The 23324-nt window shown below is 41.0% G+C and overlaps 1 protein-coding gene across 1 annotated transcript; it reads right to left on the reverse strand.

Annotated features, from left to right (window-relative positions):
- Nucleotides 1-9632: 9632 nt before the first annotated feature.
- On the reverse strand, nucleotides 9633-22361 carry TDO2 (tryptophan 2,3-dioxygenase). The gene is made up of 12 exons (XM_069977861.1): nucleotides 22255-22361; nucleotides 22067-22172; nucleotides 21853-21943; nucleotides 21436-21506; nucleotides 20644-20771; nucleotides 18790-18976; nucleotides 17114-17221; nucleotides 15503-15614; nucleotides 14493-14550; nucleotides 14327-14406; nucleotides 13522-13612; nucleotides 9633-12026 (listed from the first exon to the last, which is right to left on the reverse strand). The coding sequence occupies exons 1-12, from the start codon at nucleotides 22287-22289 to the stop codon at nucleotides 11873-11875; spliced, it is 1221 nt and encodes a 406-aa protein (XP_069833962.1). The 5' UTR covers nucleotides 22290-22361; the 3' UTR covers nucleotides 9633-11872.
- Nucleotides 22362-23324: the final 963 nt, after the last annotated feature.

The raw sequence follows: 23324 nt of genomic DNA on the forward strand, positions 1-23324 counted from the left end.
CATGACTACAACCCCCCTCATAGCTGCAGTGTTACATGACCACAACCCCATCATACCCTCATAGCTGCAGTGTTATATGACTACAACCCCCATGATCCCCTAAAAGCTGCAGTGTTACATGAACACAACCCACATCATCCCCTGATAGGGTATGTTGTAGAAAATAATAGCGAGACGGCACTCACTGGATTCAGCTGGATGCTGTTTAGTTGCAAAAATCACCGAATACAAATGCAATGGCATACAAGGTAGCCGTGCAAATAAACAGCATCCAGCTGAATCCACTGAGTGCCGTCTCCCTATTATTTTCTACATCGTATTCTTGTAAGTACCGCTCATGGACTGAGCACCGCTGTGTGTCACTGTAATACCACCATTTACCTGCATGAGCTTCCTGTGCCCCAGCATCTGTACACTTGGCTGGATGACCGGCGAGGATAAGTCGTGCCAGGATTCGCTACTATTACTGGGTTTTTGTACCCTGATAGGGTATGATGGGGTTGTGGTCATGCAGCACTGCAGCTGAGAGTGGGGTTTGGCGGTAGGTTTTGGTGGCTGGGGGGGGGGGGCGCCGAAAAAAGTTTTGCACAGGGCGCCGTCTACCCTAAGGCCAGCCCTGAGTGGATGAGCTGTGCCTTCTCACCTGTGTTTTGGATCAAATGGATTGGAGGTGTGGTTCCTGTTTCTCCCCCATAGGAGTTTCACAGGAGGGCTGCGGTCCCATAGACCCACACATGCTGTTTTGAGAGTTGGGCCTCGGATCTGCACAACTCCACCAGGTGTGGGTGTCCACCTTTATTTCTGTTTGTATTCCTCTATATGATATTTCTACACCATGGAGCGCTGTCTTAGTTTGTTCCTGTAACTCTTATGGTAGGGCAGTGTGGGGTTTTGTGAGTTTTTTTTAGATTCTATAGCACACCTCATGAAGTTAAGCAGGTTCCACTGTAGGGCAGTTTAATAAGATTTATTCAGATATATACAGTATATGTACAGTATATACAATAAACTCCAACGGAAAGAAACATTAGTATGGACAGTGATGAATTTATTGCACAAACACAGTCTGTCTGCCTCCCAGCTTACAGACATGCCGTATTTACCACTAGGCACCCGTGGTCCAGTGCCTAGGGCAGCACCTTGCAGGGGGAACAAAACAACTTTTTTAGTTTCTTTTTTTTGTAGTCTACCACCTCCAGTTCAGACTTGCCAGTAAATCTGGTGTCTTTGGGAGGGGGTGATATGGGGGAGTGGGCACAGGCGTGATTACAGAGTAGAGTGAGGGAAACTGGTTTGGAGGTGTTATCCATTCACAGTATGGCGGTGTTGTTCATGTCTGGTGTGGCAGTGTTAAATGTGACGCCTGGAGCTATTACCTACCAATCCTGTGGTGGGGCGTCTTCAAGTTTAGTGCCTAGGACAGCAGCAGCTGTTAATACGCCCCTGCTTACATGTACCTGAGTTTATTCATTCCTATTCTGTAATGGATATGATTCCCACTGGGCTGAATTCTCTTCCCTTGTGGCAAATCCAGCTCCTGTGCTGTGATTTCTGATTGCTATTTTCACATAAATCTGGCTTTCTCTGTCACTGTTTCTACCTCTGACACAGCTGTGCTTCCTTTTACCTCGCATCACACTGACTGGAATCCCTTCCTGATTATTGTCAAGTCCCTCACTGCTGGACAACTGGAAATTCTGGCATTCTCTAACTGCCAAACAGAGGTAATTAATTAACCATTGACAGTGACAGTCAAGCTTACCCTGAATCAGATATCCATCTACATGGATAGATTGAAAAGAAAGAGAGATGAAACAGTTTCATTTGGGCAGGGTTAGAGATTAGGTGTTACAGCTTGCCTGGCAACAGGAGAGACAGAGTTCATGTGACTTTGGTCTCAAAAGGCAGGGGAGAACAGAGAAGCCAAGATCATGTGGACCAGAAAACATGAATTACTAACCGGTAATTGCTTTTCCTCGAAGCCCATGACGGCACCCATGGAGAGGTCCACCTCCCGCTCCTCTGGACAGGAAACAGTTCACTGGATCCATAAAAGAAGAGACCGCCCCTTCATCGCCAGTTCGTCATCAAGGAATCTCAGGAGCATATCTAAATCTTTTTTGGAAAATAAGTATATTTTCCTAGTTTATCAAAACACACTTTTTTTTTTTTTTTGTTTCCAAAAAAAAAAAACTATTACTAATTTAATATCATATAATACTTCTTATATGACTATATCAATACAAAGTCTCACTAACAGTGTAAGGCCAATATATACAATATTAGGGAGGGTATTAGGCGGGTGCCGTCATGGGCTTAGTGGAAAAGCAATTACCGGTTAGTAATTCATGTTTTCGCTCTCGCCCTATGATGGCACCCATGGAGACTAGAATAGGAATTACGCCTAGGGTGGGACCACTGCCTGCAATACCCTTCTCCCAAAGATTAAGTCTTCTTGAGAGGATAACTGGAGCCTATAGTGCTTAAAAAAGGTATGGGGGAGCTCCACGTAGCAGCCCTGCATATTTGCTCAATAGATACTGAGGCTCTCTCCGCCCAGGATGTGGCTACTGAACAGGTAGAGTGAGCCCAAACCCTGATGGAACTTCGATACCTGCGGCTAGATAGGCAGAAGAGATGGTGTTCTTAATCCACTTAGCTATCACCTGGGCAGATGCAGCCTTCCCTCTATTCTTTCCCTGAAAGAGTATTAAAATATTATTGGAAAGCCTCCACTGTTCTGTATTCTGTAGATAATGGATAAGACATCTCCTGACATCTAGACAGTGAAAACGAGACTCCCCCTCATTAGAGGGGTTGGGACAGAATGAGGGGAGTACCACTTCGAAATCAGAAACCACCTTGGGAAGGAAGGCTGGGTCTGGAGATAGTATCACCCTATCCTCTCTAATGGACATATAGGGTTGCTGAATGGAGAAGGCTGATATTTCTCCTACTCTCCTGGCAGAGGTAATAGCTAGAAGGAAGGCTAACTTTTGAGAGAGAGTCTTGATGGAGAGATCTGCTAAGGGTTCAAATGGAGGTTCTGTTAGCTGGGAGAGAACTAGATTTAAATCCCACGGTGGGAGTTTAGGCTCGATAGAAGGGAAGATTCTATCTGTCGCCCTCATGAACCTCCTAACCCAGGGATGTTCCACCAGCTTAAAGTCAAAGAGGGAACTGAGAGCTGAAATCTGGACCCTAATAGTACTAGGCCTTAACTTCTTATTTAGATCTTCCTGTAGGAAATCTAGTACTACTGGGATATCTGGTGGAACTAATACATTAATGGGTTTATTAACAAACCTACAAAATGCTCTCCAAGTTCTAAGATATATTTCTGATGTGACTCTCTTTTTACTGGCCAGGAGGGGGGTAATGACCTGTTCTGAAAGCCCCCTATCTATGAGGATCTGCCTCTCAATAGCCATGCAGTCAGGTGGAGATTCTTGACTTCCGGATGGTAAATCGGACCCTGACTGAGAAGATCCGGAGTCTCTGGCAGTACCTAGGGATCTGTAACGGACATGACCCTCAACCAAGAGAACCACACCCTCCTGGGCCAGAATGGCACTATCATGATGACCAGAGCTTTGTCCTGCCTGACCTTCCTGAGAACTCTGTGGATCATCCTGAACGGAGGAAAGGCATACAGGAGTCCCTGAGTCCAAGGATGAGCTAGCGCATCTATCCCTATTGGGTTGTCTGATGGGCTCAGGGAGAAGAACCTCTCTATCTTCTTGTTCGCTTTGGAAGCGAAGAGATCTATTACTGGATGACCACACCTGGCACAGATCTGTTGAAACACCTCGACTGACAAGCTCCACTCCCCCTGGTTTAGCTGGTGTCTGCTCAGGTAGTCTGCTTTTATATTTTCTGAACCCTTTAGATGTAGTGCTGTGAGGGAGGAGAGATGAGGTTCTACCAGTCTGAAGATGAAGTGAGCGACTCTCATTAGCTCTCTGGATCTTGTGCCCCCTTGGTGATTTATGTACGCTACTACTGATGAGTTGTCTGACTGGATCTTTACGTGTCTGTCTCTTATGAGGGGCAGGGCCTGGGATAGGGACATGAAGACTGCTCTTAGCTCTCTGACGTTCTGAGACAAGGCAGCTTCCTCTGGCTTCCATAACCCCTGGAGTATGATGTCTGTTGTTTGGGCTCCCCAGCCCCGAGGGCTGGCATCGGTAGTCAGGATGACTTCGTCTGAGCGTTCCCAGGGAACCCCCTTTTCCAGATTTTCTCTCTGGGTCCACCAACTTAGGGAACGTACTGTCTGTGGAGAGAGAACACATAGAGAGTCTAAGGAGTCTGTAGATCTATCCCACTGAGAGAGGATCTGTGTCTGCAGTGTTCAGGAATGATACTGGGCCCAGGGGACTGTGGGAATGCAGGAGGTCATCAGACCTAGAACCGACATGGCCTCTCTCAGTGTAGTGCTCTGACTGTACATGAGGTGCTCTATTTTAGTCAGTAACTGGGTCACTTTACTAGACAGTAGGAAACATTTCTGAACCCGAGAATCTAGGAGAATCCCTAGGAATTGGCAGGTGTGAGAAGGCGTCTTGACTGATTTATCTTCATTTATTTCCCATCCAAATTTTTTAAAGATGATTTCCACTTGTGCGACTTGAGATTTTAAGATATCAGGAGAATCAGCCACCAGGAGAAAATCATCTAAGTATGGAACAATGATGATATCCTGTTCCCTTACATGTGCCATCACCTCTGCCATAACCTTTGTGAATATTCTGGGGGCCTGTGAAATACCGAAAGGCATGGCCCTGAACTGTAAGTGTAGGAAGGCGCCCTTGAACCAAACTGCAACCCTGAGGAATCTCTGGTGTTCTAGGTGAACTGGGATGTGATAGTACGCATCCCTGAGGTCAAGGGTCACCATGGAGCAATCTCTAGAAAGATTCAGAATGGCTGAAGATATAGATTCCATTCAGAATTTTTCATAGGTAAGGAATTTGTTGAGAAGTTTTAAATTAATTATGGTACGAAACGTACCATTTGGCTTCCTGACCAGGAAAAGAGTGGAGTAAAAGCCTGCTCCCCTCTCCTCCACCAGTACAGCGACCAATACCTGTTTATCCAAGAGAGATTGCACCTCAAGTTCCATGGCCTGTTGACGCTCTGGATCCCGGAATTGAGTGGTGACAAATCTATTGCCTGGAGGGGACACACAAGAAATTTTCAAACCATATTTTATTGTATTCAAAATATTCTTGCTGGCCGATATCACATCCCACTCCTGACTATATAGAGAAAGGCGACCACCCACCGGGGCCTGGCGTCATTGGGGATTGGGTTTTTTGGCAGAATCAGCAGTGTTGAACAAAAGACCTTTACTCTTTCTAGAGGTCCTCCATTCCCTTCTACCTGAAGAGCCTCCCCGATGACCACCCCTACCTCTGCCCCTATAATTACTTTTGGGAGACTGGGGTACAACAGGAAACCCTTTCTTCCTATCGGAAGCTTTTTCAAGGACTGCATCAAGGGTGGAACCAAAGAGAAATTCACCCTCACAGGGTACGGCACATAGCTTTGCCTTAGAGGTAATGTCCCCTTTCCAGTCCCTGAGCCAAACTGTACGCCTTGCAGAGTTGGATAGGGCAGCAAATTTGGCGTTTAGTTTCAGGGTATCTGCTGAGGCTTCCGATAGGAACTTAACTCCCTGACTAATGTTGGAGATAGAAGCTAATAACTCTTCTTTAGGGGCATCGTCTTTAATCTTTGTGGTCAGTTCATCGATCCAGATATCCATAGACCTGGCTACAGATGTGGCCGCAACAAGAGGCTTAAAAGAGGCAGCGGCTGCTTCCCAACCTTTTTTAAGGTAGACCTCTGCTCTTTTGTCCATAGGGTCCTTTAGAGTAGCAGAGTCATCAAAAGGTAAGACCCCCTTCTTAGAAATCTTCGCTAAAGGTGCATCAACTTTAGGGGCTCTATCCCAAACAGCTGTCTCCTCCTCATTAAAGGGATATCTACGCTTCATTGCCCTAGGCACGAAGAACTTTCTGTCTGGGTTGTTCCACTCTCTTTTAATCAAGTCATTAATAGTATGGTGAATAGGAAATACTCTTTTTTTCTTTGGGATAAGGCCCTGGAACATTCTATCCTGTACGGTCCTGGACACAGGACTGTCCTCTAGCTCCATAGTGCGTCTAACTGCACTGACTAATGGATCAACCTCCTCTATGCTGGAAGCTGAAGGTTCCGACTGGTGAGATTCATTATTTCAACAACCTCACCAAAGTCCTCTGTCTCGGACACAGGATCCTCCTCATCTGCCTCCGTACTGGGACCAGGCATAGGCTCAGACCTGGAGGATTCTCCCGTTTCTACGGGGACTAGGGCCTGTGAGGGAAGGGATGATTTAATTTCCCCTCTAATAAGTTCCTTTATGTCCTTCATGAAGGACGGTGTTTCTTCCTCCAGGAATCTATTACGACAGGAGCTGCATAATGTCTTATTGTGACTACTCAGCTTTCTGTCACACACAGGGCACTCTCTGGTCTTAGTACGGGATGTCTTTGGTGTCTACAAGAAAAAACATACATACTTTGTGTACACACCTATATACCCATAATAAATATATGAAGGTACCAAGATAGCCCCTGTCATACCGGTTGAGTCTCAGAAGGGGTCCCAGGATTATCTGCGCGCTCTTCCATAATGGAAATAGATCTATCTGCAGAGTCTGCAGCCAAAGCGTGCTGTATGCAGAGATTGGCAGCCGGAGAACGTGCTGAAAAATGCAGAGTGTACAGCCAGAAGCCTGCTGAAATACCTGCTCAGCGTGGACGCCATCCTCGGTGAACTGCTGGGCTCTTTTGAATCCGGCGCCAAGGAATGTCTGGCTCCTCCCCCTCCGCCGCGCACACAGCACACCCCCTCCGAGACCGGAAGCTTCTAGGAGCTCTCACCTAACAGGACAAAGCCTGTGGCCCGGAAAGGCACGGCCCCGCCGGAACCCCTCCCCGGAAACGCCGACGCGTCCTCCGACGTCAGACACACGTGATGTCAACACGTGCACGCCGACGCGTGCGTCCAACCCGGAAGTACCTGCACGTGGACCACGCGCCTGCGGGAGGATGCCGCCAGCAATCCGGGGAGCCAGGGAAGATCTGGAGGACATCATCCGACAGGTGCTGGAGGAGGAAGCCAGGCTTAGCAGCTGCTCCAGGAGAAGCCTTACGCCACTGGGATGCCGGGAGTAGGTGAGTAAAGCCGGTTGCCCCATTCCCTCTTCCTATAACGAATCCTTTGGAGAGGTGGGAGAACCACCTCCTGCCTCCTGCTCCAAAGGACAGGAAACAGAACTGGCGATGAAGGGGCGGTCTCTTCTTTTATGGATCCAGTGAACTGTTTCCTGTCCAGAGGAGCGGGAGGTGGACCTCTCCATGGGTGCCGTCATAGGGCGAGAGGGAAAGTGTGGCTTTTCAGCAGCTTCAAAGTAATATGTTTAACCCCTAGACGACCCTGGATGTACCTGTACACCCTCGCTGCCTGTCACCAGACGACCCTGGGCATACAGGTACTGGGTGTATATATATGAAGCGCGGAGCGAAGCGCACTACATAGCTGGTGGGGGCCAGCTGCAATCAGCAGCCGGGCCCTCACCGTTAATGACAGGCTTCTGTCACTTACCGATCGGGACCCCCACAGTGTGACTGAGGGGGTCCCGATCGCTGTGTCGGACCGCCAGAGGTTTCTTACCTTCCTCCATGTCCTCTTGTTCTTGAGCTCAGTTTTTTACTAAAAACACTTCCCTCCTGAACCTTATTTAGTCCTTTAACATAGTTAAATGTTTCAGTCATGTCCCCCCTTTCCCTTCTTTCCTCCATACAATACAGATTCAAATCTTTAAGTCAAATCCAGTCCTGGAAAACTTCTTCCTGCTGTCCAGCATTAGAAAAACACGGCGTTTTGCAAATCAGTTCCATTTAAGTGAATGGAGCTTAATTACAAACCACACTTGAACTGGAGACGAGTCGTGCTTTTTTTGAAAGAAAGTGGCCATGTTTCCCCCCCCCCCCTCAAAAAATTGTTCTTTTCTGACCCCTAAAACTATTATTTTTCTATCTGTGATGCTGTATGAGGGTCCAATTTTTGTATCGTGATCTGTAGTTTTTTACTGGCACCATAAAATAGGACTTTTTGATCGGTTATTACAAATGTTTTTTTTTCTGATATATATGAAGTGACCAAAGTCAGCATTTTTGACATTTTTTCCCATTTACGCCGTTTACTGTGCATGAATAATATTTTTATGTTTAAGTAGATTTGACAATTACTCAGGCAGTGAAACTAAGTGTGTTTAATTTTTTGTTTATGTTCTGATTTGAAAAAATGGGATAAGGAGTTTTTTTTCAAATACAGAGCCAATATGAACACCAATGACGCCTACTAAAGCCCTCTACCTGCTGTATTAACTGATCAGCACCCTGCAATAGTGTGGGGAAGGTTCCAACAATGCTGATGTTGGTCATTAGTGATAGGTGTCTGCTGCAGAATAGACAGTGTATGGAGTGAACTACATTTCATACACTCTTTCATGACCGCTGACATATATACAGTGGAAAATTGTTAAAAGTTTAATTTAAAAAATACATATCCCCGCTGAAATAATGGTTAGCTTACAGAAGCTATCTTGTGTTTCATGTGTTCCAAAGTCGTGTGTAAGCTTCAATATAAAAAAGGGATTTTGACTAAATGTGTCATAAATGTGAACAGTTTTTTTATATCTGTATATAATTTTGTGTTTGTATAAATTTATATCTTGGTGATATGCTGGCTTTGTACTGAAGTAAAGGTCCCCATACACCTTCAATAACTGATGGCCGAATGAACTAGATAGGCTAGATAATATAAAGATGCACTAAATTTATCAGACAGCAAGAGCTTCATGGCTTCATAAGGTTTTTTTCTACAGGGGTCTCACCAGTCATCATAAATGGCGTTCTGAGACTTGTAATAGAGCCTATCTTCTTCAATAAGTTCGATCAGGCTGTGAGGTGTGCTGCTGTGTGCTATAACTAACAGTCTCAACACTGAGGGGGACCTTTATTAAGTCAGGCGTTTTCTGCGCCGGGCTTAAAAATGTCCCTGCATCGCCAACACTTCACTGATTTATGTAGAGACGCACTGCTTCTAAATAAATCCCATGCGCACCAGTGTGTGCACCAAGGAAACCTACGCCAGCTCAAAGCATTATTATTCGGCGGGAAAAGTGATACTTTCCTGTCCCTTTGCCCCGCAGCTACAGCGCCACCAGCTCATGGCCCCCCACCAATCTTCTATTTCTCCCAGATTCCTGTGACATCACAAGCTCCCAGGAACTACCCATCAGGCCAGTCAGTCACTGCAGGGGTGCCAGTCACTGAGCATTGCTAAGCCGGGTCATGACGTCAAAGTACTAGGAGCTACCAGCAAAAGACACTGCAGGGACAGGTGGACGAGTATGGCTTCTTTATTATGTTCCCACCAGCCACTGCCTGCCCTGTATTTGTACATTTGGCTGGAGTACCCTGTAATTGACAATAACACTTTAATCTGAATAGTCCAAGAAATATTTGCATTAAAAGTTTTGCAGATCAGATCATGTAAAGTAACATTTCACACAGTTTATAGACAGTATAGAATGTTTTTATTGTAAATGACATATTGTAATAAATTGTATATTTGGAACATTTTATATTTACATTGAATTATATTGGTTTCATATAAGCATTATACCATGTTTACTACAAAATTTACCTTATCTACAAAATAAACAATATTGTATACAATAACGTTTGTACATGTATTTAAATTAATGCAAGCCTTGTGGAAGACCATACAATAGAGGGAAATGTAAAGGTTTACTAGTCTGAGCGATATACAGTGTTCTCTTTTGGCTTATATTTTGTAGTACTGTTTGTATATTTGTATATTTTAAGTTGATAACAAAAACAATATGATACAGTATATGGTATACATCATAACAAGTTAGTCACTGTCATTTCACCAAGCTGCAATAATAAAACCTTGTATTATATTTTATAAATGAAAATGTCTTTATCCACTTATGAGACTCCTCTCTCTTTCCCTGTCTCCTGCACTGATCACAAAAATTGATGCGTGCCACTCAAGTCCAACTGTTCAACATTTGAATACCCTTGGCTAAAGAAGTTGGATGCAGCTCTAGGGAGGCCGGGAAAACAGGGATACAGCCTATGGTTATGACGCCTGTCTATTGATAATGACGGACGCAAATAATGATCATAAATTATTATTTGCAGCCATCATTATCAATAGACGGATATAAATTCACACTAATATCCCTTAGTGGGAGCATAATCATATGCTGTATCTATGTTTTCTCAAACTCCCTAGGGCTGCATCCAACTTCTTCAACCAGTATTCAAATGGATTTTTAGCTTTACTGAGAGATCAGGTTACAGCTGCTGTAATCTGAAGTCTATAGCGAGAAGAGAATGAGCATCTACAGAGGAAAAAGAAGCACAAACATTTACTGTAGATGTTGTTGCTGCTTCTAGAATGTTTCTCCCCAATGTTGCATTCTACACGACTCCTTACTGCTGCATGATGTCATCCATGCTGCTGCTATTCCTCCTGTGTATTAGTGGAATAGGAGGTGCTGTATATGGGAGAAATCATAGCAAATGGCCTCTCCACAAGCTCAGAAACAATTAAAAATAAGAATGGAGCGTGCTTAGAGTCTGATGAAAAATGCAGAATACAGTGCAGACTATATTAGTAGGTACATAATATTAAAAGTGTTACTGCTGTTATAACTTTCTAAATCAACAGTAGATGTGAAATAAAGAAAGTTTGCAATTTACATTCATTTTTAATTTTTTTGTGTTGTTATCATGCTGTAAAACAATACTTACTTGTTTTCAGGTCCAGTCTCCTGAAGGCAGCTTTTTTAGTTTAGTGCTGGTTGAAAAAAAGAGACTAAACACATGAAGTCCTGGCCAATACTAAGTGTTACGGCTCAATGTGTCTGTCAATCACATGACTGCCTTCTCTCTGGCCGCCATCTCCACCCTCCGGCCACCATCACTTAATCCTATGCAGTTCCAACACACAGTTTCTCCTATAACCTTTGAGCACAGTATATCATGTTGACAAAGGTCGCAAATGACCGAAACGTCCAGTGATATGGTACACCAAAACTTATGTTAAATCCTCTCTAACTGTGTTGGAAACTGTAAAAAATCTTTTAAGTGCATAAAATAAAAACATAAAAACTGATAGCAATTGGTGTGCAGTTGATATTCCTGTATTAATGATAACCGCCTTAACCTGCACCCCCTACTTTGAGTGCGCAGACATAGAATCAACTATATGACGGTCTTCTCTGCGAGCATGCAGATGAACTGGGAAACACAGGACTTTCTGTGTTTAGACTCTTTGAAAAAAAAAATGTAGTGTTTTCCATGATTTTCCATGATAAAAAAATAATAAATGTATATTGCCAACTTGCTTGATATCACATCTACTGTTTATTTAATTTTGAAAATCATAACAACAGGTACACTTTAATAGTTGTTTACTTGGTCATATATACACATCATAGCTAGTTCTAAAAGGCATCCAAAACAATAGGTACTCACTAAGTCAGTTTTTTTTAAAAAGGTTCAAAACCCCCAGTATGTTAGAATTGAAAAAAAGGAATAGTTACTGACTTGCTTGACAAGAGCAATTTTGAAGAGATGTTTAAGCTGATGAATGCATTACACTGGACAGCGATTGACAATAGACAATGGTGCAAGAAATGAATCACAACTTTTGTTTTCTCTTATGCAAAATAGAAAGCAATGGCAAAAAAAGAGTCAGAACTGCTAATCCCGAAGCCTTAATCGGAGTCATCACTGCTGAAATATGAGCTGTCACAACACTCTGCAGTGTACAGGAATTTGTGAACACTTGGGTTTAGTCGAGGTACCCAGTGTCTTGGCACCAAAAATGTTGAGAGGTTGAAGAGATCAACAAAAACTTTGTATCTGTCACTGGAAAAGAAAGACAGTTTTTTATGGTTATGTTCTATAATTTCCACTAATTAATATAGTGTCTGTCAGAATAGGAAGCAAGCTTAAAGCGTAACTGTCATTTCAGGGCCATTTTTCTGAAAACATTAAATATCAACAGTACAAGTGATTTTAAGAAACTCTGTATAAAATGAACTAAAAGAGTTTCCTTCTGTACTGAAAAAGCAATCTCCCAGCCTCCCCCCTCACATCAAAAGCAGCAGGATTTCTGTGTCCATTATGTGGCTATGGAGAGGGGAGGGGCTGTTAGGAGTGACTGAGTACAGAGGATTTCTGCACAGCACAACACCCTGCAATCTTCTCTCAGTAAGTTCATAGATAAGAACTGACCTTTCTGACCCCAGAATCCTGCGGTTTAGGTGCCCAGAGAGTCTACAAACAACTGACCTTCATGTCACCTCTTCCTGCTCCCTCATCTCCCTCAGCCCCTCCCCCCTTCATAGGCTTACAATGGAGAGAGCAGAACCCGTCTTCACTGGCTTCTCTGTAATGAAGATGAGTTTGCCTGATAATGCACAGATAAGAAGTCAGGGGGGCGGTTGGGAGATTGCTTCTTGAGTACAGAAGGAGGCTTTTTTGGCTGATGAAACCTATTACAGAGTTTCTTAAAATCGCTTATACTACTGATTTCTGCAATAAAAAAAAAACATGACAGTTACGCTTTAAATATTGTTTAGAGGATTGTGGGATAATGATTCAGTAGCGCATACAGTGGTGACACCAAGAGTTTTCAGGACAAGGACAGAGGTGGACTACATGTCTAGATGTCACTGGTTTTCATGGTGGCTTTCAGAATATAATATTATATACAGTATGGCTATATTTTTACTCCTACAGAACCTATTTTTGAAGGGTAAGTCTCACTCTCTCATTCTGTGCAATAAGTTCTGCAGCATGTAATGAGTGTATTTCATTGTTTTGCAGCATTTGATGTGTACATTTTGTAGCTGGGACATAGAAACGTTTAACACCCTGCAGCTACTTTCTGAAATTGACACAGGAAAAGGAAGAGATAAGTAGTGCATATGTTCGCACAATTCACTTTTTTTTTTTTTTTACAGATATCTTAATGGAAAATCTCCATGTAACACCACGGATGATTAATTTGTCCTTAGACAATAGACTTGTCATGTCTATATAAAGCTTAATCATTGTGTAAGGGAAATGTAAGCAACCTTCCAATATATTTTTCTGAAATCTCTGTTTGCTGAGAAATAGAAATCCTATTATTTACGTTAATATGGCCCAGTCCATTACTAAGTTGTTCTCTAGGCAAAGTCTCTGACATGTCACTCTCTTACTATCAGGAGCTCAGATCCGTCTAACGTTCTGCTAGATCTACTTTAAAGTACAGTTGTTATAATGTACATATAAATTAGGCATCATCGGTGCTGATAAATACATAGACATCCTTTCCATCTCTTACATTTTTACATTCTGCAACCATTTATCTTACCTCACTGTTGAGCGCAAGTAATGATAGCCAGATGAACCACCAGTCCCTGCTTTACTGCCAATCATTCTGTGCACCATGCAAACATGGTTATCTGTGGAAACATGTCATAATCAAATTCTGTACCCCATCAAAACCATCAAATACCCCTTACATGGATTTCAGGTTGTTGCTGTCATTTTCCAATGACAATTTTTAATTAATCTCCCCCCCCCCCCCCAGCAATATAAGTTGGAAATTCAAGAATACAAGGGTTTTCCCAACTGATTAGTCCCATAACGTATTCCTTAGACACTTGATAAAGAGACCGGACTGGTCTCGAAACGCGTTGTCTCGCTGGCATAATTCTTTTTATAAATTTTATGATATTTTATATCACTATTACCCCTTGGACTTGCACCTTTTTTACCCGCCTTGGAGTGGAGGAGGATACTGACTGTCTTTAATCCCTGTGGGGATTAGTCGGGAGTGGCTGCGGTTCATTCACATGCTATCAGTAAGAGTTGTGCCTTACACCAGCACAACCTACTCAGGTGAGAGTTCTATGTGCTTACTTTCACCACTTCAGCCCTGTCTGAGTTACGCTACAGAGCGCTGTCTTATATTTTGTTTCATAACGTATTAGGGCCTATGTATAGGGGGAATCTAGGCCACTAGTGACCCCTCCTCTCTTAGCCAGAGCATAGTTCCACTGAAAATAACTACTTATATATGCCATTTAATGACACTGTGACAACGACAATCATTGTAGACGACTCAAAAACCAATCAGCCTAGTTTTAGGTAAGTATCAATTATTAAATACTTACATCTCCATTTTGTCATCAAAATATCAATATCCATTAGAGATGTCAGGAGTTGAAATGGAACCTGGAAACGTGGCTCCTCCCTTTAAAAACATGGAATATTAGCATTGGACTCTCATACCAAATGATATACTATAATATACTGGACATTGACTTTTTTTTGGTATACCTGTAGAAATATATCATCAATGCCCCTTTTAATGCTTTATATGACAGTCTTCTATCTCCTGCAAAACATTTGACCAAAACATAATTATATATTGAAAATTTAACCACTATTATTATTATTTTTTGTTGTTGCATTTTTTTCTCTTTTGCTTCTAAGAGCCATAACCCTTATTTTTCATCTACAGAGCCCACATTTCATGTGGTACAATTTACATGTTATCTGTATTCCTAAGGTTGCTACAATTACAATTTCTATACTTTCCACTATGTAAAAAACAAAAAAAGAAAAGAAAATTAATTGCTGTTTTCTGACTCCTGTATTTTCTCACACCATAATCTGTAGTTATTGTTAGTACCATGCCTGCATAGATCAGACCTTTTGATCACTTTTTAATCCATTTTTTATGGGATATAATGAACTAAAATTTACTTTTCTGATATTTGGTATGTTTACTCCATTCACATTTGCTTTTGATAGCATCATTCTTTAGTCGATCGGAAAATACCACCGCTTTTGGAGTCGCCCTAGGCGACTTTTATAAGCAATAACTTAATTGCTCATAGAGTCAATGCAGTACCTATATATAATACTGCTTTAACAAGAGATTGGCTCCCTGCGATCTTGTCACCGGTAGACAGAACGGACCACTACACCACCACTGTCAGTCAAGTTTAACAGGGGCCTCTAAATAGCATGCTCAATGCTGGTTATTACCGACCTTAATGGCCTAAAAGGCCCCAATGATAAAAAAAATTACCATTATAGGTAGTTGAGGGGTTAATGTGTTTCAGGCCCACCTCTTGTTTTGGCTTACAGATGCTAATGCAAAATGATGATTCAAATACACTCTGTGAAAGTGTCCTTGTCTGCCTGTAGTGTTCTTCATTGTGTAATAAAGAATACATACATAGGTTGTGTCACACTTGTGTTTATTGAACATTTTGTGGGAGAACATTTTGTGGGAGACTTGATGAACATGGATTAAGTGCATGGTCAGATAGTACTTTTACCTTTACTGAGAAGATGTTCATGTCGCTTCTCATCAAACAAAGCTGTAAAGACTTCTTTTTGTTTCTGAAGTTCTGCCAGCTGTTCCTCTTTGTCTTCTGAATCTGGTTTGGCCTGATAATTAAATATGTTGATAACATTTATCTTTTATTGATGTCTAGACTCTGTAACAAAGCTCCTATTAGCAGGAACATTCTGCAGCAAAATGCTCATGGGCCTCATGCGAACATTTAACTTAGGCCCCACCACTTTCCAGCATCCTGTCCATAATTTTAGCTAAAGTCTTTCATGTGACCTAAGTAATTGACGATTACTGTAGTGCATTATTCTAGTTCAAAATGCCCCCAGAATTAAACTCAAAACATATACACAGTACTGGAACTAAGAACAGTTATTATGGTATCAGAATCGAGTTCAGTAGATAGATATAATATAAAGTTAGTGTTACACAAAGTTAGTTTTGTGTGAAACTACAAACCCCAGCATGGCCTGACCAATGGTAAGGATGTGAATGAATCCAGTACTAATCAGATGCATTCAGTAGCAGAGTAAACATGGACATCTAGTAGCTTTGAAGTGATACTGTGTCACTGGGCTGCTTGGGGGAGGATGGTCTGTAAATTGATGGGGGAAGAGACACTACACTCTTTTTTTTTTTTTTTTTTTTGGGGGGGGGGTCTTTATACTGCTGTGAGACGGAGTACTATATTGCTGGGTGATAGGTGGTCTTTACTCCTACTGGAGGGGGTCTCTGTAAACTACTGGAAGAGGGGGGGTCTCTATACTGCTGAGGAGAAGGTGGCTCTGTAAAAACTGCTGGGGGAGGGGGCACTCTAGACTGCTAGGAAAGAGTTGGCCCATAAACTGTTGGGAGAGGAGAGGCAGCATCTCACCATGTGTAGCTGTGTCTGCAGGGGCTGCTGGGAGAAGCAATAGGGGTATGTGAGTCAGGCCTTCTCCTCCTTGTGCATGCTCATGTCTAAGGGTGCCACCCAGCGGTCCTGCACCTACAGCTATGCAGTGATTTGTAGTGTATCTAGTGAGGGTCTGCTAGACCCTTAATATTTCACTGCTATTTCAGATACCATAACAAATTGTGCAGCCTGGTGCTTCACCATTCTAAGCGTTCCCATCACTATTATGCAGAGAAGGGGATGCTTTGTAAGAAGGTGCAGGCAGCACATCCCACACGACAGAATCAGTTTCCTGTATCATTCTTTCACCTTTGTCAGTCAGCTCCACTTCGGGGCCTCAGGGAAGTTAAGATTAGGAAGAGCTAATGTACAGGACACTGCATTCTGTCACAGAGTGTGCGAGAAAGTAGCTTAATGTGGCTCAAGGGCCCAGTCACAACTGCCACCGTTGCGACCCCTGTAGCTATGTCACTGCTTTTAGGTATATATAGATTCTATATATAGAATTTAATAAGCTTTTACGACCCTTTCACTCAGATGGAAGAATGATACAAAAATGTTCCCTTGTAACCCAGGAAACTCATGTGACAAAATGAGATTGTCCAGTTAGTATTCTATTTTATAAGGAAAGTACTTGCAATGATTTACAGAATTAATGGAATCATGGATTTACAAATATTTTCTGTTCAGAACTATTACCTTAGCTTTTTGGAGCTCCTCCTCTAATCCTTGAAATATATTAACCTGTAGCTTTCCCCAAAAGTTAAAGCCAGCCTCTTCCAAGCCAGGTGTTCTCTCCAGCCATGCCTTAAACAAGAACACATTTTCTGTTGTTTAGAAAGTCAAGAAATATCAAATGTTTAATATGTTTAACCCCTTCAAGACCGAGCCCATTGATGCACAGATGTCCGGATCAAATTAATGCCATGTTCCTCCATGCCTTCTAAGAGCCATATCGCTTTTATTTTTCCACCTACAGGGCTGGTTGGGGTGTCATTTTTTGAGCCATAAATTCAAGTTTTTATTAATATCATTTTGGTGTAACAGAAAAATTTTAAAGCTTTTTATAAAAAAAAAAAATTCTGATATAAAATTTTTTAAAATCAGCAATCCTGGTGGGGTTTTTTTGTTTACGCCGTTTACTATGCGGAAACAATAATGTTATATTTTAATAGATCGACCATTCCACACACTACAATATATAATATGTTAATTTATTTAATATTTTTAATATGTTTTATTTTTATAATGGGCAAGGAGGTATATTAAACGTTTATGGGTGGAGGGTTATAAGGTTTTTTTTCTTAAAAAAAATACTTTAAAAACTTTTTTATTACACTTTTTTTACTTTAACCCTTTAAGGAAAGAGCCAACTTGCATTTTTGCACTTCCGTTTTTTTTCTCCTTGTGCTTAAAAGGCCATAGCACTTGCATTTTTTCACCAATTTTTTGCACCACTAATTGTACTTTGCAATGACAGGCCTAATTTTTTCATAAAGTACACTGAAAAACAAAAAAAAAATTCTAAGTGTGGTGAAATTGTAAAAAAAACAAAAAAAAACCATTTTGTTTTATTTGGAGGGTTCTTGTTTTTACGCTGTTCGCCCTGGGGTAAAACTGACTTGTTATATATGTTCCTCAAGTCGTTACAATTACAACGATATGTAACATGTATAACTTTTATTTTATGTGATAGCTTGTAAAAAATTCAAACCATTGTTAACAAATATATGTTCCTTAAAATCGCTCCATTCCCAGGCTTATAGCACTTTTATCCTTTGGTCTATGGGGCTGTGTCAGGTGTCATTTTTTGCGCCATGATGTGTTCTTTGTATCAATACCTTAATTGCGCATATGCGACTTTTTGATCACTTATTACAGTTTTCAGGATTTGACGCGACCAAAAATGCGCAATTTTGCACTTTGAAATTTTTTTGCGCTTACATCGTTTACCGTGTGAGATCGGGAGAAGATCATGTTTATTTATTTATTTTTATTTATAACATGGGAAAAGGGGGGTGATTTGAACTTTTATTAGGGGAGGGTTTTTTTTTAATAATAATAATAATAATAATAATAATAATTATAATAATAATAACACTTTTTTTTTTTAACACATATACTAGAAGCCTCCCTGGGGGACTTCTAGTATATGCACACTGATATCTCATTGAGATATATGCTGTATAGTGCAGCAGCCGAAAGCAATCTAGTGCCGAGCCGAGATCAGTGCCATTACGGCGCAGACCCCGGCAGGTACCGGATGTGTGGATCGCTCCTCCGGGACAACGTCACCTCAGCTGCCCCTATAATAACATTCTCATTACTTTCCTTACACTTCATAGATACCATAAATTGCATTTATCTTAACTTACCTCAACAAGGCCCAAAAGTGTAGGTTCTTCCTCAGATCTAAGGAGTAGTTCATTCTCTTTTCCCTTGAAATTATCACGGTAATGGCGTCTATTATAAGGAACTCTCAGGCTTTCTGGAACACCAATTTTATTTTCAAGCAGTCGAAACTGCAAGCTCTGAAAGCCAGATGCAGGTGTCAAGTATTCCCTTTGGAAAGAAAAATAATATACAAAATATTGTTGCCATACATTAAATGTAATCATTACTTTACAATTGCTAAGTAGACCATAGGGGCAGATTTATCAAACATGGTGTAAAGTGAAACTGGCTCAGTTGCCCCTAGCAACCAATCAGATTCCACCTTTCATTTTCCAAAGAGTCTGTGAGGAATAAAAAGTGGAATCTGATTGGTTGCTAGGGGCAACTGAGCTAGTTTCACTTTACACCATGTTTGATTAATCTCCCCCTTTGTATCTAAAATAGCTGCCTGGCTTGTGAAATCCCTGTATGGTAGGCATGACCATTGTTTGTTGCTGGGGCCTGTGAGTACTTCTCTTGCAGTGTTGCTGTGTTACAAGCCTTTTGGCTGTTTGTCTAATACATGAGAGAGAATCTTTTTGCAGAATCTAAATTATCTGGCAAGTTTAGGGGCATAGACCCACGGTTTTTTAAAATATGTCAGTAGCAAACCCCACAGAAAATTTCTCCTGCTCTGGACAGTTCCTGTCACGGACAGAGATGGCAGCAGGGAGCACTGTGTCAGACTGAAAATCAAACTCCACTTCTTGCAGGACATACAGCAATTGATGAGGAATTGAAGACTGGAGATTTTAAATGGAAGTAATATACAAATTTGTATAATTTTCTGACACCATTTGATTTAGTTTAAAAAAAAAATTCACCAGAGTACCCCTTTAAGGCTTCTCCAAGACTAAACACTTAAAGTCACATAGTCACAAGATAAGTAATAAGTGTCTGGTCATTAGAAGTCCTTTTGCTGGGGCATCCACCTATCAAAAGAATTGGTATCCTGTGCCCTGTTTCAATGGAGCACACGTCAAGCACGCTTGCTGTCACTGCTGTACTGTCATGCCGTACTGTCTATTGAACAGACAAAAATAGAGCGCTGTACTGTGTTACTTAATCCCATAGACCTTGGATGTGGTGTCATTCTACATGTCAGACCACTGTTCCATGTGGATGGGGAGATATGGAACCCCAGTTCTAATGAAAGATGTGGAACCCACAGGGATCTGACACTTATTGCCTATCCTGTTTATAGCCAATGAGCAGGAATAAAAAAAAACAACTTTTGATGTGTCACAATCATAGTCTGAGCGTTTAGACTGCAATCTATCAGGAGAATGAGTCAGGAGAAGTACCCGCACGGCACGTGAACTAGATGGACTTCCAATGCATGTCTAAAGGGCTGTCTATGGAGAGAAGCACAAGGCAGCATTGTCGTCTCCCTGATTTTTCTGGTAACCTACTGATGAAAACTATTAACTTTTCTCTCTGACATGTCAACACTTTTTTTCAATGACAGATACAGTGGTCCCTCAACATACGATATTAATTGGTTCTAGGACAACCATTGTGTGTTAAAAATAGTGTATGTTGAGACCTAAATTGTATGGAAAACTGGCCCAGGTAAAGAGCAGCACAGGACATGTAGTATCACACTATACTCTGGAGAATCACTACTAGACAGCCAACCAGTGCATGCATTTCAGTAATACTGGGGTTTTACCAGTAAAATGGCCACTTTCATCAAGTTACGATGGTCCAGAAAGTAACATTGTACAGTATGTTGAAAATATTGTATCTTGAGGCCATTGTAAGTTGAGGGATCACTGTACTCTTTAAGATCTTACCTGAAATCAAAGAAATCCATAGGGGTCATTGTTTCTAGAACTGAGAATTGCTCAACCAATAATTTAAGAATCATGGAAATGCGATGAATACGAGTCACAACTTTTAACATATTTCTCTCATCTCTTACCTGTAAAAAATATACATGTATTGTATATTATTAAAATCTTAAGGAGTTACGTGTGTGTCTCAAAGTATTCTTTAGTGCTGTAAAGAGAATGTATTTACACTTGTTCCTGTTTTGTATCTAACCCATGCAAACACATACTAGAGACAATTTCCTAGAAAGCTATTTGACCTCTAAATACTATAAAATCAAATAATCCTATGAAGAAACCAGAGTACCTTTAAAAATCTACAACAGGAGCCCCATAAAATTCTGCCTTGGTTAAATTCAAACATGGAACACAAATGCTACAAGCCCACAGGGCCAAAACTCTTACCAGACCTTCTAAAATATGGATACAGTAAAAGCAGAGGTATTTGGCTGTAAATGTATTGGAAATCTAATTATATGCCTTGATCCAAAGAACTTCCCAATAAAAATAGCATTCATATAATTGGAAAAGATTTGGTGCCTTTCTTAATATCTTGTACACTATCACTAACAAATGAATGTTCCACCCGATCACTTTGGTGTGGCAAATTAAAAAAATCACTTGCTAGAGATGGCAGGTCTTGACTGACAGAGTGGAAACAGTGCTTGAACATATATGCAAAGAAATCAGGGGAAGCTAAATCATATAAAATCAGCAAAGTTCTGAGCATTCAGTCTTACATAAACAAAAACTTACGTGTCCATTTTGGAAGATTTCTCTGACAGAATCCAGTTCCCAAAGTATTTGCTTAAACCAAAGCTCATATGCTACAAAAAAACATAATAATAATATTTTATATTACAGATAGCAATATCGTACACATGGTAGTTAATTTGGCTTCATAGGGGGACTCCGAAAAATAAAAATATTGTTATTCAAAAAGAATTTGTCATCCTCATCACAATGTTGCTTTCTGTATTAAAATTGATGGCTCCCTATTACGTTCTACCGTAGCTCCTGTGAATCAGTAGGCTCATGGGATGCCTATTCTCCTGATTGTCCTACAGATGGGACCTGTACCTATAATGAACTCATGACATGTTGTGTGTATTTGCCATAGTGTTAAAGAAAAGACTACTGAAGTCTTTTTGTATCCACAATTTTTTATCATACCTTGATGAGTGACTATGAACAAGTGCTCGTCGTGGATCTTATTCCCCTTTTTTTCACTCTGTAGTTCTTGAGCATCCAACACTTTGTGAAGCTAAAGCAAGCAAAATAATATTTAGGGCATTAAGTATATTTGTATCAATTAAACTATAAATGTTTTTGGATTGTATATTGGGTGTCCCCTTGTATGAATTACAATAAATGTGGTATCACATACTTGTAAATAGTCCCCATATATCAGTCCTCCTCTGCTGGCTTTATTCATTCCGTCTTGTGCACTGTCTCCATTTTTATCTTCCAGGGACAGTTCGCTGAAAGTGTAACTTAAAAAAGATTACAGAATTATTTACAATGTCGCCAGATCTTTTCTCACCTCAAATTATTATTTTCAGGCAAAATACTTACTGATGCTTCGTCCTCATAAACGGACAGCCACTCATGGTTTATGTTATGTTTGTCTTGTTCAATGTCCTATACACTGGACATCCCTAACTCAAACTAGTATTTATAGCTGCTGCTTGTGCACTCTTACCCAATCCCATCATTCCCTCCTTCTCTGCCCATGCAATGTCAATAATTATTAGGCAATGACCACGATATCTATGTCACTGTCTGTTACCTGTCATTTAGCTCCAATATGAGGTGATCTAAAACATTTCTAGTACTTACTTTTAGCAATGGATTGTGCGTCATTTAGATGTTAAATATTATGAATATAGGATGAGCTGTCTTGGAAGGGAGGGGGGAGTAAGGGGAGAAGAGGAAGAAAGAGAAAACAGCTTACAGGCAGTGTTCTGTGTCTTCAGCACAAAACAGCCGGCAAAGAACTGGGGAAAAGAGACTGAAATGGTAATAACAAGAAAGGAATGTATTGGTAGTCTCCAGGAGACCGAATGATTCAATGTGTATTCTACCAGAGCAGAATACCCCTTTAGGGTTTTTTTGGGGACTTAGGATTGGTGGCCTAAGCTATTAATAGGTCATCAATATCTAACCAGTGAGGTGTCTTTGCATTTTGGATCTCTGCTTCAATTATTTGGTTAGAAAATGATAAAGATAAGATGAGGAGTTTTCCTTGTCAATGTCTGAGAAAATTTTGCTCATCCATAGTGTTATAGACTATTATTCATAAGGTGTAATATTTTATACTCAATAATGTTCTGGTTTACTAGAATCTGGGAAAATGTCAGCTAAAGAGATAACTAATGTGAAACAAGGGTATGTATTTGATAATTTAGCAAAAGTAATTCATAACCTCTCTGTGGTGACTGTAATAATAGTTTTCGTTCACATAGAGACAACATATTTAGAAGCAAACCTGTAGTCTACACTAGCCAACTGCATGCAGCAGAGTGTCCAGTTGCCATATGTTTGGCCAGTTAGGTTATCTGTTACAGGATACAGTGTTGTCGCAGTTGACTTTGCTTTTCAATGAAACTGTAAATTATACACTGTAAAAAAATATACCACTCATT

The sequence above is a fragment of the Dendropsophus ebraccatus genome, chromosome 7 (assembly GCF_027789765.1).
Source record: "Dendropsophus ebraccatus isolate aDenEbr1 chromosome 7, aDenEbr1.pat, whole genome shotgun sequence".
Lineage (NCBI taxonomy): Eukaryota > Metazoa > Chordata > Amphibia > Anura > Hylidae > Dendropsophus > Dendropsophus ebraccatus.